Genomic DNA, 16,705 nt, shown 5'->3' with positions numbered 1-16,705 from the left:
ACGCGTGTGGGACTTCCTCCCCCCCCCTCCCCCCAGACGTACACACACACAAACGCTCTGCTCTGTATCTGTGGTACCCCCTCCCCTCGGCTCCACTCCACTCCCCTCCCCTTCCTTCCATTCGCATCATCTATACAAAGACACTTTCAGAGGCATTCTTGTCATGCTTTCATTGGAGAGGGTTTTGAGCATCTCAGTCGCGCAGCGCTTCCTCTCCCTTTTCTGCACCTCATCTGTTCCCAGCTTGTGTACTCAGCGCCCTTTAGCAGCAGCTTCAAGCAGAAATGTCCGCGCACGATTCCTCGGCAGTGGTCCTCATTGCACACATGAACGATATTGAGCGACAGCGCTGTGTGCTGAACATGAACCAAAGAGAACAGGAGGCCAAGATCGCCTTCGCCACCTCAGAAAAGGAGCAGCTGGTCCAGGCCGCCAAGGCTGCGGAAGCTGAGGAGGCACTCTTGAAAGAAGACCTCGAGGCTCTTGCAACAGAGCAGCAACAATTGGAACTACAGAAAATGGAGTCCACGGACCGCTTGCGCAAAACACAGGCAGAAGAGGCACTCCACACTGCGGCCATGGAGGCCGACCTGCAAGTTCTCACAAAGGAGAAGGCCCAATGGCAAGAGCGGGCGCAGGAGCTAGAGTCGTTACGGCGTTCCTGGGCAGAGGATGCTGCCATGCTTGCCTGTATCACCGCTCTCCGCCTCGAGAGTGAGCAGGTCGCCAAGTTAAAGTCAGAGAAGACGTCCATTGAGGATGAACTAGCAGTGTCCACTGCGGCCCTTGAGAAGATGCGAGCCGAGCAGCATGCGAGGCTCCTGTGCGCGAGGGCTGTTGGGCATAATACCCCTGATGGCGTAGAGAGTGGTGGGTTGGTCAGAACGCTGATATCCATGCAAGACGCAGTTGTGTGCCCTAAAGAATCGGACACGGACGCCGCTCACGGCACTGCAGAAACTCTGGAGGAGGAAATCAAGCGCGCTGACTATGAGGCGACACAGGCGACGGCCCGTCACGCGCGAACTGTCGCCGCCCTGCAAAGAGAAGTGGACGCTCTTTCTACCCGCGCCGGTGAGCTGCACCAACTGCTCACAAGCATTCAGTCATCGTGGCAGGAAGTCGTTTCCAGCACGCAAGAGCTTCAGCACTGCAGGGAGTCGGGTCTTTGCCGCCATTGTCTGGTGTAGCTTTTGGCCTCTGCGACAGGCTATATTGTGTATATAGCGGGCTGCATTACGTTTTCTTTTTGTTCTGCTATTACCACGGTACTCGGTAGATGTTTGGCTATTTTTTCGCCTTCTTTCCCCCTCTTCTCACTTGACTCGTGTGTCTGTGTGCGTTCACTTTCTTAAACACATCTATTTCTCTCCCCATCTTATCTGCTGGTTTGTTCACTCGACGAATACTCTTCTATTTTACTCGTCTTTCTTCACCGTCTTCCCATGGGCCCCCACTCCCCTCTCTCCCTCCCCGGGTCGGGTATGTTTGTGGCGGGGTGGTGAGGGGGGGGGTGGAGGGGCGAGGCGAGGAAAGATACGCGGCCGTGCGGTGTGGGTCATGCGGTGGAAGTACGCCAGGAATGTTCTTTGGCCCTGAACTCTGTGGTTGCCCCACACCGTTTTTTCTGTGCGCGATTGCATTGCGTAGCGGAGGCGAGGAGGGTCGTCATGCGTCGATGCGGTGCCGTTGTGTAGCATCGACGTCAGTGAGCTGCCACAGAAAGAGATACAAACTCGCAGAAACCCGACGCGGATGCATGTCTGCAGAAGTGGGGGCGCCGTCCTCTCCTCCTTCCTCTCCCGTGCGCCCGTGCGAGCACACACGCATTTCGATCGAGAGACCACGGTTTCAATGTGTCCCCACCGTGCCTTCTCATCTCTTTCCTTTCCCATTTCCAGTGTTTAGTTTTGTCGTCACATCCTCAACTTGGGTGGACTCACTCCCTCTCCCTCTCCTTCCCCCCCCTCTCCCCCACGCGCGGCTCTTCTGTCCCTCCCCCTAAAAAAGTCAAATACATATATACATACATATACATATATACTCATCACTGAATTCAACTGTTCTCGGCTTCTCTTGATTCATCATCTCAAAATGCTTCGTGGTCTGCGCAATCGCATGAAGCGCGAGAAGGAACCTCGCGTTCTGATTCTAGGACTGGATAACGCGGGCAAAACATCGATTTTGAACAAGCTAGGCCTCGCTGAGGGGCACCCCGCTGAGGCGCCAGAAGGGCCAACCCAGGGCTTCAACGTCAAGACGCTGATCCGTGATGGCAAGTGCGCCAAGCTCTGCGACTTGGGCGGTCAGCGCGCCTTGCGTGAGTTCTGGGAAGACTACTACGCCAACGCAGACTGCATCATGTACGTTGTCGATTCCTCCGACCAACGCCGCTTGAGCGAGACCCGTGAGGCCTTCATTGACGTTTTAAAGAGCGTTCTCAACGTGCCTGTGTTGGTGTTCGCGAATAAACAAGACCTCGCCACCGCGAAAGATCCGCAGACGGTGGCCGAAGTGCTGGAGCTAAGCGACTACCGTGACCGTCGTTGGCACATTCAAGGGTGCAGTGCAAAATCTGGTGATGGCCTTGAGAAGGGTATCGACTGGATATTCGAGGCGTGCAATGTAGCCTAGGTCACAGAGGGTGGGGGAAAAACCATAGAAGCTACAACACCGGCACCATTACTGCTAGCACAAAGCTTCTATGTTTATGTTCTGTTTGTCTTTTTGTGTGCAGGATGCGTGTCGTGTGCCCAAGCTAGGCGTGACGGCATGTACATGGGTTCAGCTTAGTGATCGGTGTGCCAAGTTGACAGATAGGCGTAGGTCAGCACGTCGGCGCATGTTTTTATTTGTGTGTGTCTTCTTTGTATTTTTTACATGTTCCAGGGGTGTTGTCTCTCTCGCACTTGGTATTGGGGTGTTGGTGATGAGTTCAATCCCATTCACGACCTACGTTTTCTGCATCGATGATTCTGTTGTTTGTGTGAAGGCATAGGCGTATATGTAAAGACGTCTGACTGTGTCCCTATCGGTGTGTATTTTTTGTCCCTGTATTTGCGTGACCCTCTACCGTTACGGTAGAATAACACACACACACACACACACACACACACGCAGCAAAACAGGCTGAAGCCTGGTCGCTGACACGGTGCTCGAGGTTTCCCGACACTCTCCCCCCCCCTCCCCTCAGGACCACTTCAAGGCAGTCCAGATTACGACACGTACTGCGGGCGCGGGGCGTGCTCTTACCCGATTACCCATTTCTGCGCACAGCCATCCTGATACACATTTTTGCTCAACTGGCTTTGGCTCCTGCGGTGGACGGCCCAAGAAAAGAGATGGAGGGTGACAACCACAGGAGACCCTGTGTCTGCCCCACCTTTCATGACGTGAATGCATTGCCTGAAGTGTGGCGCCCCCCCCTCCCTCCCTCCCTACCGCCATAACTGCCTGTCGTTCTTCTTCTTTTGTTATTCCCACCTCAGCGGTACTGCGCTCGCGGAGGGTTTCAGTAGCGAGTTTGTTCACAAAGTACCCACCAGGTCCCTGGGCCTTCCTCCCCCCCCCTCCCCCCTAACACACACATACACACACACACACACACACGTACCCACATAGATACTCACACGGAGGAGGGGTGGACACGCTTTCGGACTCTTTTGGCTGGTCCCCAGTCCCACTCTCTCCATCCACGGGAGTTTTTTTTTTTCGACAGAGTGCAGTCGATGGGCGCATATTCCGTGAAGCAGAAGAACACCGTTACCCGCGGGGAGGCTCAACTATTTGGTTTTGCGTGATCTGCTCGCGCACCCACTCTCGTTTTTTTTTCTCTGGTTTCCTTTCCACTGACACGCACACACCCATAGAACACCATGCCTGCACGCGTAATCACGTGCGGCATTTGCTTCAATGTACTAGATCACCCGCTGACACTTCAGTGTAGCCATTCTTTCTGCACCGACTGCGTTCGCATGCGACTTGGTGAGAGCGACAACAGCGCCTTCCATTGCCCACTATGCGCCACGCCCTGCGCTGAGATTCACTTGCACAACCTCCACCAGTACGTTGACCATGAGACCGAGGCGTATATTGAGGTGCTTGGACGCGGAACGTTGGATCCGCTGAAGTGCCAGTGGTGCGACACCACATCCGCCACAGTTCAGTGCGGCGAATGCATGTGTGCCTACTGCGAGGATTGCTGCGTCGCGGTGCACAGAAACAGCGCCAAGCGGAACCACACCGTTGACAAGCTGAGCGCGTCGAATCGGGGCTTTCAGCGACGGTGTCAACTGCGCGGGCATGAAGAGTACCGAGCAGAGTTTTTTTGCGCTCGGTGTCAGCAGGTTTGCTGCGCCTACTGCCTACAGGTCGGGCCGCATCGCGACCACGCTCACGTGACGATAGTGGTGGCTGCGGCGGAGGCGCGGCAACAGCTGTCGCGCGACACGCAGGCTCTCGCCGAGGTGAAGCACCGACTAGAGCAACAGGCAGCGGAGATGAATCGCGTTTTGACGCTGTATTGCGACACGTACGACGCCGTTGAGAACATGTTGACCGAGCGGTTTGAGGCCTTCAAGCAGCAGCTGATGCAGCGTGAGCTGGAAGCACGGCGCACGCTGACAGATCTTCGCAATAGTGGCGATACCGCGTTGACTGCCTCGCGAGGTCAGTACCTCGATAGGTTGAACAGCGTCAACGAGACACTCTTGCAGTGTCGCCTGATTCAAAACAGCGGGACAGACGAGGAAATTCTAAAGTGTCAAGTGCGACTTGGCGATTTTCTGAGCACTGATCTGCCTTGTGTGAAGGGCAACGGCTTCAAAGTGATGAACCCGGGGGAGATGACTCTAGCCAGCCTCGAGATCGGGCTAGATTTGCACACAATAGAACATGAACACCTCACAACCCCCAACATAAAGCTATCCCGCACACTTGGCGCGGCAGGCAGCATGCCTACGACCGGCGGCCGGGACGCTGTTGCCTCCATCGCCACCAATTTTCCTCTCACGCCCCTGCGACTTACTTTCCCTCTGGACGAAGATGTGGAGGCGACCGTGCTTACCGAGGGCGTGCGACTGCGCTGCGTGGCACGGAGCGGTGGTGGCACGCAGATTGGCGTACGTAGCAAAGAGATTTTCCGAGGACTCCTCAACCAGTTCCCTGAGGATCGAGGCCTAGTTTCGTGGCGAGTGCGCCTTGACTCTATCTTGGACTCCTTCATGGGCGTGGTGGAAAGGATTTCGCAAGGGGATGAAATGCCGGAGGGCTTCTATTGGAAGCCTGCCAGCGCCGGTGTCATCGATGGTCGAATCGGCCGTCACACTTCTGCAGCGCATCGCCTTCCTGCGTGCCGCAACGGGGACATTGTCCGCTTTCTGTACGACGGCGTACAGGGTACTCTTCGAATTATCGTCAACGACGCGGACGATCGTGGTGTGGTGGTGACCGACTTGCATTCCCGCATCGCTGCGTGCTTCATTTTTTTCCCTGGTGAGGCTCTCACTGTGCTCTTCTAGGCGGAGGCAGCTCGAATGCACTGCTGAATGGTGTCATGCAGGGCGGCTCGATACGCATGGTCTGCACCACGAAAATTGAAGGCTCTGGACTGGTGGGGGGGGGGTTATGTGGATAGCGATGGTTCGAACGACAATATGGTTTGGTTTCCGTGGTGGTGGCGGTGGGCTGCACCTGACGCGGTGGCGGTCATGATGCTGTCTGTGCACCGATGACACACTGCCAGGTTTTTTTTTTCGGCGCCACGTCCCGGATGTGATGTGGTCCATGCGCTCCACCACCATCCCCGCCTCTCAGTAGTGACGGATATGTGGGCGAAGAGGGAGTGTTTAACGGACGTGTGTTCTCTTCCCAGACCGCCCCTCTACGCCTTTCTCGCTTTGTGGTTTGTGTAGCAAAGCGAGTTTGCCGTATGTCGCCACCGCAAAGAGAGGTGCGCACATGTTCCCCCGAGGAAGCCGAGGAAAAGGATACGCGGGGGGAAAAATATCCCCAGTGAGGGGTGGGCGGGGTGGAGATGGAGAGAAATGAAAAGGGGCGCTTTGAATTGTCAGGGGCGAAGGCTGTCGTGAACGAATGCACCCCTGCCGCGTCTTTACCGACGCCCTTTGCTCTTATGGTCTACTTTGGATATGCGCGATTGTTTTTGACTCCAGATATGCGCACGAGGGGTGGGGTAGAGGTTTCACAAGCCGGTATATTTCCTTCTCCTTTTTTTTTCTCACGTTTGCTTCTCGCTCCTCTGTCACTCTTTGTTTTTCTTGTCAGTTTTCGTCGTTTTCCCCCAGCTACCACCAGTGTGGCTCATGCATCTGCCATCTTTGGGAAACCAAAGCAGTGTGTGTGTGTGCACTGCTTCCAACTTGGCCCACATTCCCCCTCCCTCACAGGCAGGTGTGCGCACGCCAAGAGCGTACCCTTATCCCAACACCAAATTGACAACACAGGTGGAGGAGGTCTTAGGTGACAGACAGTCTCATACTTTTGTGATTTGAGGAGACCACACAGCCCTTTTGGTGCACATCAGATGGTAGGGAGCGGGCTTTCTTTCCATGTGTGTGTGTGTGTGTGTGCGCCCCCAGTGAACCAGATGTGATTGCTCTTCGCTTTGAATAGGTGACAATGCACTCGGGTCACGTTGTGATCAATTGAAAAGAGACATCCTCAGGTGTATGCGCCACTCTCGAAGATTCTTGATGACGACCCTGTTATACTGACCTCGGTCCCTGCTAGATGCGGACCACCCTCAAACACTCTGCTTCCGCTTAAAATCTCCTCCTGTCTCCCCCTTCAATGCTGTCTTTCTCTCCTCGACGCTCGCACCCCTTGTGCAGAGTCTCCCTCACACGTTTCGCACCTGTCTTCTTCCACTGTCGTGACAATACGTGCTGGCTTGATCATGTAGAATTCACACCATCGCCCATCGCTAACTTTTTTGTGTTTCCGAGTCGGTGCCTTCGACACCCCTTTCTTCCCTCCCCTGTCTCCCCCACTGGTGTCGCTGAGCCTTCACATCAGCCTAGCCGTGCCAGTGTATCGTTTGCTGTGTTCTTGGTGAACTGCGTCTGTGTGTGTGTGTGTGTGTGTGGGTGTGTGTGATACTCGGTTTCCCTTTTTCTCTTCCCTATTTCACCAGGACAGACTTTGTTCGAGCTCGCGCCATCATTTTTCGATTGCTCAACATCACTACCTTCGGTCATCTCTTACATTATTACTCCTATACGTGCTGTGTCACCACACACTTTTGTGATTACTTGTAACCCCGCCGCGTCTTCGGGTTTGCATCCCCCCCCCTCCGCTATCCCACCCGTAACATTTTTCCATCTACTGAAGTGGAGTGCATTCAGCACCGCAGCTCTTCCTTTGCTGGCTGGCGGTACCACACGTCATATATATTTACAGCTGCCCAACTCCTTACAGTGGCGTTACGTGTTTTACTTTTGTGGCTTTTTTCCCTTCTTCAGTGCCCCCTCACTCTTTCACAAAGCTCGCTCGTTGTTTTATCGATACGTATCTGGTGTTGTGGTTGTTCCACCCCTTTTTTTTCATGTTGCTGTCGTTTGCTCGCTTTTTTTTTTCGAAGGAGGACATTCACCATCGCATGTTTTCCGGGTACGCGCCACATCCCCAAAGTTAACCTCAGCAGTGAGCGTACAACATTTGAATTCGAAGGCGTGGTTGAGAGAGAAGGCTCTCTTCCTCTGTGAGAGGTACGCACGGGATCACTGCATAGGTCATTGCGTTGTGTTAACCGTCTCCTTTATTTGGTTCCTGTTGGCACCTCAAGGGCGGGGGGAGACATAACGTCTGCACACTGCAGCAGTCGGTGTGCACTCATTGTTTCGGCTACAACGGTCACAAATTTTTTCTTCTTTTTGCAGGGGTTAGGAACATCAAAAAAAATAAAATATATACGTGTATATATTTATATACAAGTATATATTTCCCCCTCTCCCCTCCGCCCGCCCTGGTGCTCTATTTTCTTACCTTATCGTTTTTTGAAGAGGTCCGTTGTTTTGGGAGAACTCCCCCGCGACGCGTTTTTGTCGCGACCAAACCGTGTCGAACTTTTGACTGAGTGCTGACGTGCGCGTCAAAGGAATTTCTCATGGCCACTATTTCTCAGTACCTCAATGAGCGACTGAAGGGCAACAGCCCTGCGCAGGTGGTCGCCATCACCCTCGGCTGCGTCGTCGCGCTCCGCGTCACTGTGGATTGCTTCCGTGATGGCCGCTTGACGAAGCGCGGCTACCAGGCAGTGTGGCGTGGGATTCGCTCACTAGCGGACCCCATCATCCGCAAGGAAGTCAAGAAGGCCCTTCGTGGGGTGAAGATGCCCTCGAAGGAAGGCGAGTTCAAATCCCTAGTACTGCCAGAGAAGTCGACCCCCGAGGCAGAGGTACTGCAGTTGATCACCAAGCTGCACAAAGACCTGGACCTCGCGTACGAGGAAGGGGGCTTAAGCGGAGCTGTCTATCACGGTGGCAAGTCACACACTGCTTTCATGAACAATGTGATGGCTATCTTTCAGTGGAGCAACCCACTGCACTCTGATATTTTCGGTGCAACGCGCAAGATGGAGGCGGAGATTGTCTCAATGGTTCTCCAAATGTACAACGGCCATTTGCTTCCGGACGCCGGTGGCGCCGTGACCTCCGGAGGCACGGAAAGCATCATGATGGCCCTCAAGACCTACCGCGACTGGGGGCGCAAGACACGTGGGTTTGAGCGCCCGTCTGTGGTTGCGCCCATCACAATTCACCCAGCATTCGACAAGGGGGCGGAGTACTTTGGCATCAACCTCATTAAGGTGCCAATTGTGGAGGCGACGGGACGAGTGGATCCAAAAGAGATGCAAAAGTACATCCGGTACGACACGATAGCCATTGCGGCGTCGGCGCCAAATTTTCCCCATGGTGTGGTTGACCCAATCGAGGAAATCGCCGAGATCGCCTACCAGCACGGTATCGGCATGCATGTGGACTGCTGCCTAGGCGGTTTTATTATGCCCTTCCTCGAGAAAACTGGACGTGCGGCGCCAGTTGTGGACTTCCGCAACCGCGGTGTCACGTCCATCTCTTGCGACACACATAAGTACGGCTACGCACCGAAGGGAACCTCGACGGTGCTATACCGTTCCAAGGAACTACGGAGTTTTCAGTTTTGTTGCGTTGCTGAGTGGCCAGGTGGCATGTATTGCTCCCCTGCTGTAAGCGGGTCGAAACCAGGAAACGTGATTGCCGGCACCTGGGCAGCGATGGTGCGCATGGGCATGGAGGGCTACGTGGAGTGCTGTGACAAAATCGTCTCGACACGCGAGAAGATGACAGCAGAGCTGCGCAAGCTTCCTTTTCTCCGCATTATTGGTGATCCAACGGCCTGCGCCTTCGCTTTCACGAGCGAATCGATCGATATATTTCTTCTTGGCGACGGCCTCAAGTCACGGGGCTGGATGCTGAACAACCTTCAATTTCCATCTGGTTTACAGTTCAGCGTAACGCTGCTCCATACGCCTCCAGCGGTGGTGGAGCGTTTCCTGAAGGATGTAAAAGAGGTGGGCTGCGCCCTCTTCGCCGAACGCGAGAGGCTGATCGCCGAGGGGAAAACTCCGCCTACTGGGAAATCGAGCGGCACACTCTACGGCACGGCGCAGCGCATTCCGGATCGGTCTATAGTCAAGGATGTTCTCCGTGAGTTCCTCAACAAATACTACGAAGCGTGAAGTCTCTGACGAGAGTGTTCCTGGGTCTGCCGCACCGACAGCCACAGAAATCATATGGAGGCTTGCTTAGAAGTGTCTTTTTTCTCAAATCCGCAGCGGCTCATGGCGAGGGACGAATGGCGTGGTGCACCCCTTTTCGCTTTTGCACGCGGAGGCTGCTTTTGTGTGTGTGTGTCTGTCTGGAGGTCTAGAGCGTTTTCAGGCCACCTCTCCTGCTGTTGCCTTGACTCAGGAGTGACCTAGACCAGAGCATTGGTCACCTACTCCTCGTCGGACTTGGGGGGGGGGGGCACCCTCTTTGCTCTTACGATCTTTCAGTTTTCCACATTTGGTCTCCTTCCTGAAGAAAAAAAAATTAGAGAGGGAGAGGCTGTTCCCCCCCCCCCCCCCTCTCTCCCCTTTCCCTACTGATTCTCTTTACCTTTTTTTATCATTGAAGCATTTTTATGTATATATATATATATATATACTGCGCTCTCTGACGCGAGGACCTCCTGATTTGATCCCTTGATCTTTTTGTTCTGTCTGTGTGTCCGTCTGACTTGTGTTTTGGGCATTGGGGAAGTCGCGGTGTGACCCACCTCTGCCTTTTTTTACTTGTGACGCCCCAGTACCCGCCCCCCTTCTCTCTACCTTGTTCGATGAGGCTGTACTAATGGCAACTTTTCTCCCCTCCCACACACTCGGATTTCTTGGGGTTAAAAATCTTTTTTTCTGGCGAAGCATTCGCGAGTATTCCATGAATTCTTCCCTGCCCCCCCCTCCCCGCTTCTCCCGAATGCTGGAGGCGAACTCGACGTGTAGTGTCTCTGTGCAGCCCCCACCGTGCGGAAAAGCCCGGCAATCCCTTGACCATCACCAATGGCGAGTCATCTCTTGGGGCTACAGGGCCACAGACCGATAGGGAGTGGAGCCGGGGGTCCCTTTCCTGCTGCGTATGTGGGCAGCTGGACCCTGGATAGGGCGGCACCGGGTGTGGCGTGCGGCAGTGGAGCGTTTCATGCCATCGATATGGCATGCCATTGTGTTGGTGTGACTGGAGCGCATCCGTCCCCCGGGCCTGAGTGCTGAGTGGTGGTGAGCCCGAGACACCCCTCGAGGGGGTGGTGGTGGGGACAGTGAGCACGAGGTGGACGGCGCGGTAGGTATAATGAAAGTGTCTACGATGCGACCGGCGAGGCCGGGGTGGTGAGGGTTGGATGCGGGAAGGTTTCTTGGGCGACGGTGTGGGTTTCGCTGCAACGCATGCCCACCGCTGCATCTCTGCTGGCGAGAGGGGCCTGTGACAGCCTGACAGGAGTAGTAGTGTCTCCAGGTCACCTAGGACGTAGTATAAAGCTGTGGATCTGATGAACAACGATAGATGAGGCGGTTACGTGCTGTATTGCGGTTTTTCTGAATACGGCATCAGGCAGTGTTGTGGGCGTCAACGCCCGGTACTTTTGCAGCTCGTCTGTGAGCTGGAACGGCTTCGAGCGCCGCATTTTTGTTTGTTGGCGGTACAAAAATCACGGACTTCCACTCGCTTCCACGGAAGATGTGTGACTGTGAATAGCGATAGGAAAAGCGATAGCCGCGTACGCGTGCTGAATGGCGCTGACTGCGACGAACAACGAATCGAATGTAAAGGGGGAGAGGGAGGGGTTCAAATGCTGTTTCTCTGTCGCGGCTGTGCAAACCAGAAGCAGAAAAAACATTCAGGAATAGGTGTAAGGCTGGTGTGGCATTATACTCGCAGGAGGCCTTTCGCGGGTGCACAAGAGAGTGGATTTTGTGGTGACCTGCTGAACTATGCGCCTGGCCACTGCAGAGTCTTTCCCAGCTCGGGTGGACATCCTTCTGTCGTTCACAGCTCGCTTTGGGGGGCTTTTGCGCGTGTTAGTGTCGCAGCTATCCGTTGTTACTCCTCGGTGTTTTTTCCCTTTGTCTTGGCCATTCTCATGTTACTTGTTCCGGTACCGTCGTCTACATATACATACATGCCTACATACGCGCATGCACACACACACACACATACACAGAAAGGCTTGCTATCACACCCGTCGGCGTCCATTGACGTCTTTTCTAAGCGCTTGTGTGCTTTTTTTTCCTGCTCTTCCTGTTGTTTGGGTAGTGGGGGCGGAGCGGGAAAAGTAATGGTGAGGGTTTCATTCGTGGCAACGAGCTACTGTGTGTTCATCAAGTTTTTTTTTTGGAGTGCACCACGCCCGAAGGATTTGCAACAAGTCGTCCCACATTCGATAGACTCCAGTGTACCACAGAGACACCTTGAAGAGTGTTCCCCACCCCCTCTCTCTCTGTTGTAGGGGCCGCCCCATAGAGGATTGTTCAGCCACACATAGAGTCTCTTTCAGAAGAGACCACATCAACGCATTGAGTTTCCGACCGAGAACGAGCGGCAGCGTCTTTGTGAAAATATAGCGCCCCTCGCTCGCTTCGGTGCGATGCCGTTTCGCTTCCACCTTCGCGATCCACCATGCGATATCGCTTTTCTTTCCATCGTGGACAGTGAGAGCCTCTACAACGACAATGCGTCCCGCACGAGGGATGTGAAAGAGGCGACGATTCGCCAGATGGGCTGGCACAGTGTTGACCTACCGCAGGATTGGTTTCTTTCACGCCAGGCGCTGGACACTGTCCGCAATGTATTCGAGGCAATGCAGTGCACCATTCAGTATTTGAGGTACTGCTGCAAAAATGAGGAAAGGCGGGCACAAAAATCGATGGCGCAACTTCATCGGTGCGAGGAGGAGCGCGCTGCTGCCTTCGAGGAGCTTATCGAGCTGCGCGAGACTGTGGCGCTATACAAGCATCAGCTGCGCGAGCTGGGACGGGAGCGGCAACGTTCTGGGTCAATACGATCTCGCACACCTGTGGGGGGGGTGGAGGGGATGCGCCAGTGTGGGGTAAACGGGGGCACAGGGCAGCACCTGCCGTGTAGTTTTTGCTCGAATGTTTACCCCAGCCGGCATGCGCTCGAGTCGCACTTCCGCAAGCGACACAAGAGGTCAGAGGGGTACGCGGCAATGGCAGCTGCTTCTGCTGCAGTGTTGGTGGAGGAGCAAAAGCAGCAAGAGCACTCCGAAACCACAACTCCAGTACTCATTGCAACGCAGCAGGCTTCGTCTAGTCTTCCTTTTGTGGCCAACGCACCTATTGTGTATCACGAAGCCGCCGACCGACGTGGCGATCGCAGTTTGCGAGAAGAGATCAGTGAGCTTCGGCTGGTGGTGGCAAAGATGATAGAGCAGCAAGCAGAGCTCCATCGTGGTATATCACCAGCCTGTCTGGCCGCCTTACCACAGAAGTCCCCAGGCGTTGCTATGGCGGCAGTCGCACCAGGAATCGGAATGCAAATTGCAAACCCTCTACCTGGCCTGAAACAGCGAAGCAGCGCATGGCACAACGAGGATGTCGCCCTTCGTCTTCAACGAGAACTGGTGCATACCAACGCCCAGCTTCAGCAATTGAACAGCACCCTCGATGCTGAAGGCGCCAAGCATGACCGGGGCGCCGGTGATGGCGGTGGTGCTTTTCACTGGAGAGACCACACGCCACAAAGTCTACGGCAGGAGAAGCAACTTGGTCACCTGACAGTAGCGCCAAACGACAAAGCGCTCCCGCATCTCAATCTGCAGGACCTCCAACATCCTCCTTCCCTCAGTGATAGGACCGTCGACGACGACGGTGGCGCGTCACGGCGGAAGGGATACGCAGGAGATAGCCTTGTCAGTCTGTCCCCCATCACGCCCCCAGCAAAGGCAGTGGGAAATCCTTATCACGCCGTCGACAGCGGCAAGAACTCGTCGGTTGCACTCCAGCAGAACTGCGGGCACGGAGTTTCGTCTTTGACGTCAGGTGGTTATCCCTGTGGCAACCCCAGCGGTGCGCCAGACACACTCGAACCTACGCGACCAATCAGTGTACTTCGCAAAATGTCGACCTCCTCTTCATTTCCACTGAATCCGGACATTGGCAGCAGAGGAGGGGACGACGACATTGACGCGGCACGGAACCACGGCGGTTTGACACCACTGTCGACACCTCACGAATCGCACAGAGACACTCCCACGAGCACCGGTGATGGAAGCCCCATCGGCGTCAATAGTACCACTGCGGGGGTCAGTGGCAAGAAAACCGCGTCGCGGGACGCAGTTGGGCAGACGCGGGTGTTACCAGGCCTCTTTTCGCACAGTCAGCTAGGGGGTATGGAGCCCGCGGTGGCGATGGAACACTTGGGCACTGGGGGCTCTGTCTCGGCGTATCGATACGACTTTTCAGTGAGTGAGGAGTCGACTTCGCGGACGACTGAACGCCTCTCCTCCGCCGCCCCACGCGACTCGAGGGTGCCGCAAGTGGTGCTCCCTACTTCCCCGAAAGCAGACGCAACGCAGCTGCCACAGTCGGTGGAGGATGGGATAACAACAGGCTTGGAAAGTGCACATACCGCCAGCGCCACAGCCAGGACTTTGCAGCATCAGAGCAACATGGAGGCTGACGAGGATCTGGCACCGCGTAAGAGGATGCAAAGGTCCAGCGGCAGCGCGCAGAGCGGGGTAGATGGGGCGCATCGTCTGCCTATTCGACACATCGAGGCGGGTGATGAAGGGCAGGGCTCCACCCAGTTGAGGCTTGGTATCCAAGCGCCGCCGACGAGCCGTATTGCACCCATCGCGGCGCCGAGTCTTTCTAGCCGTGCGAAGTCTGATGTGGATCCACCACAGCGCTCGACCTCTCCCTTAGCCGCGCGCTCCACGCAACGCTCCCATGCGGAAATGCCCGGCAGCATGGTGACCGGCCCCGAGGAGAACAGTAGCAGCGATTCGAGTGAAAGTCCCTCCAGTCGACGGTACGGCCGCATCGCGCCCATTCAGCAGGTTGGTGTGACTGCCGGGCAGTCGGTTTTCGGCTCTACACCAAAGGTTATCCCGGTCGTGCAACTGGTGCCCGAGGCGTCGTTCAAGTCTCGCAAACCAATACCGCAAAACCTAGAAAAGAGTAAGCAAGGTAACGACCAGGGTAAAGAGTCGTCTCCCTATTCTGTGGTTTTAGCGCCGCCGCTGGGGTTAGACGGAGGCGTCCAGAACAAGATGCCATCGGTGCAGAATTCGCCCCCTAGTGGCGGCGAGGGCACTCGCAGGAGCAGGAGCAGTGGTGCGGGACATGATGCCGACCGTTACTCCGTGGCGATGCCACTTTCCGAGGCTTTGGAGCACGACGCTGTCACTGATGGGCCCTTTAGCATTCCTTTGGACACTACCCTGGAGGGGGAGAGCCCTCTAAGCGAGGTCGGCTTTGGTGACCCTGTCATCGAGGATGTGCTAAGCGATACGGTTCCTGACGTCACCCCTCCTCCGGTAAGTAAAGCACACACAACGCCGCTACGCACTGTAGGCGACAGAGACATGGGCGACTACGCAGTTGCCTCTCGTTTGACCAGCTCTCACCATTGGGACCTGGCGGATGATGGCGACCGAACACCAAGCCAGGCAGTCCCACCGAGTGCGGAGTCATTGTCTGGCGATTACTCCTACTACTCGTATTCTTACTCTGACGACGAGGAGTCGATACCTTTGCAAGACAGTGCTGCCGCTGAGCTCCACGCAGAAAATGCCCCCCAACCGAGTTCGCAGGAAATATCTGTTGCTGCCGAGAGTGTGGCTGTGACTCAATCAGCGACCACTTGGCATCCAGACGCAGGTCGAACGGTGCACCGTAAGGAGGTAGTCGCACACCCAGAAGTTGGCGTCAAGGTTGAGGACACAGGAGGGGTGGGTGCGGAAGCACATCGGAAACTATCTCGTGTCCGTAAGGGCGATACGAAGCCGTCAGGCGAGCAGTTGGGCGCGCCGCCCCAGAAACAGCCGCCACCAGCACTACTGCCCAGTCGCGAGAAAGAGACCAAAAATGATTCCAGCACCGCGAAACAGCGGCACACGTCGCCCATGTCCGTCCTCGCACCACAGGAGGCGCTGAAGAAAACGAAGAGACTCTTCAAGAAGTTATTTTCGAAGAAAAGCAGGTAATCCCCTGCCCTGTCCCGCCCTCCTCCCGCGCACGCGCGCGCTCGACAGGGCACCACCTACCGATGTTTGAAGTGGTGGAGTTTTGTTCACAAAATAGATGAGGCTTAAGGCGGAGGGATATCACCTGTGATACACACTGCCGTTCTACCACAGAGGGGGGGGGAGGGAGGAAGGGAGGGGAGGGGAGGGGCTGGACAAACATATCTTGCCGACGTTTCCCTTTTCGTCGGTCTCGCATAGAGGTGCGAATTTCAGCTTCGTCATGGAGGTGGGCTGTGCTTCAAACGCGCTACGATGAGTTGTCACTCTTCACGCACGCAGCTCTATGGTATTGTCCACGCCAAACAAACAAACCAAAAACAACAACATCATCCGATATATTCATTTATACATTTTTATACCGTCGCGTCGGTTTACACTGAGGTCGGAAAGAGGAAAGGAACGTATGGTATCCGCCTCTCTGTACGCCTTTCGAAGGGCACACACTCGCGGATGGCCGTTGCGGTTTCGACTCTATCGGTTCTTACGGTTTCACTCACGCTCGCAGCCAGGAATGGAGCGCTCACGTGTCTGTGTCCGTGTCTGTCTGTGAGAGTGTGTGTTTGCTCCTCAGGCTTGCTACACTTTTCTTACCTCGCTTTTCTCCCCGCGAATAGTTCACCAGCACCGAGATCCTTTATATGCTTGATACCCAACCGTTTGAGCCTTCTCATCAATTCTATGGATGACGAGACTCACCTTGGCCAATCTACACGTGGAGACCTCTGCTGCCGTTGTGTAATACTTACCCCTCTCTCACTCCCCCCCCTTTCTCTCTCTCCTTTCTGTTTCCCCTTTTTTTTTCGTTGTCGTCGTCGCCAGCCAGTTTGAACCGTCCTGGAGTTCTGCTTTCAAAATTCTCATCCCCAGCACCACTGCAATAGCTGATTACTTGGACATT

The 16,705-nt window shown here is 55.2% G+C and overlaps 5 protein-coding genes across 5 annotated transcripts; all 5 read left to right on the top strand.

The window, feature by feature from the left end:
• Nucleotides 1–284: 284 nt before the first annotated feature.
• On the top strand, nucleotides 285–1,190 carry JKF63_03021 (uncharacterized protein; the record flags this gene model as incomplete). The annotated part of the gene is made up of 1 exon (XM_067899043.1): nucleotides 285–1,190. The coding sequence occupies one exon, from the start codon at nucleotides 285–287 to the stop codon at nucleotides 1,188–1,190; it is 906 nt and encodes a 301-aa protein (XP_067755487.1).
• Nucleotides 1,191–2,094: 904 nt separating this feature from the next.
• On the top strand, nucleotides 2,095–2,634 carry JKF63_03020 (uncharacterized protein; the record flags this gene model as incomplete). Its single annotated transcript, XM_067899042.1, has 1 exon — nucleotides 2,095–2,634. One exon carries the CDS (start codon nucleotides 2,095–2,097, stop codon nucleotides 2,632–2,634), a length of 540 nt encoding a protein of 179 aa, XP_067755486.1.
• Nucleotides 2,635–3,875: 1,241 nt separating this feature from the next.
• Nucleotides 3,876–5,519, top strand: JKF63_03019 (uncharacterized protein; the record flags this gene model as incomplete). The annotated part of the gene is made up of 1 exon (XM_067899041.1): nucleotides 3,876–5,519. The coding sequence occupies one exon, from the start codon at nucleotides 3,876–3,878 to the stop codon at nucleotides 5,517–5,519; it is 1,644 nt and encodes a 547-aa protein (XP_067755485.1).
• Nucleotides 5,520–8,125: 2,606 nt separating this feature from the next.
• JKF63_03018 (uncharacterized protein) lies at nucleotides 8,126–9,739 on the top strand (the record flags this gene model as incomplete). The annotated part of the gene is made up of 1 exon (XM_067899040.1): nucleotides 8,126–9,739. The coding sequence occupies one exon, from the start codon at nucleotides 8,126–8,128 to the stop codon at nucleotides 9,737–9,739; it is 1,614 nt and encodes a 537-aa protein (XP_067755484.1).
• A 2,444-nt stretch (nucleotides 9,740–12,183) lies between these two features.
• JKF63_03017 (uncharacterized protein) lies at nucleotides 12,184–15,765 on the top strand (the record flags this gene model as incomplete). Its single annotated transcript, XM_067899039.1, has 1 exon — nucleotides 12,184–15,765. One exon carries the CDS (start codon nucleotides 12,184–12,186, stop codon nucleotides 15,763–15,765), a length of 3,582 nt encoding a protein of 1,193 aa, XP_067755483.1.
• Nucleotides 15,766–16,705: the final 940 nt, after the last annotated feature.

Source organism: Porcisia hertigi, chromosome 30 (genome assembly GCF_017918235.1).
Source record: "Porcisia hertigi strain C119 chromosome 30, whole genome shotgun sequence".
Lineage (NCBI taxonomy): Eukaryota > Euglenozoa > Kinetoplastea > Trypanosomatida > Trypanosomatidae > Porcisia > Porcisia hertigi.
Note: the sequence above shows the minus strand (reverse complement) of the source record. Positions and strands in the feature narration are given on the sequence as shown.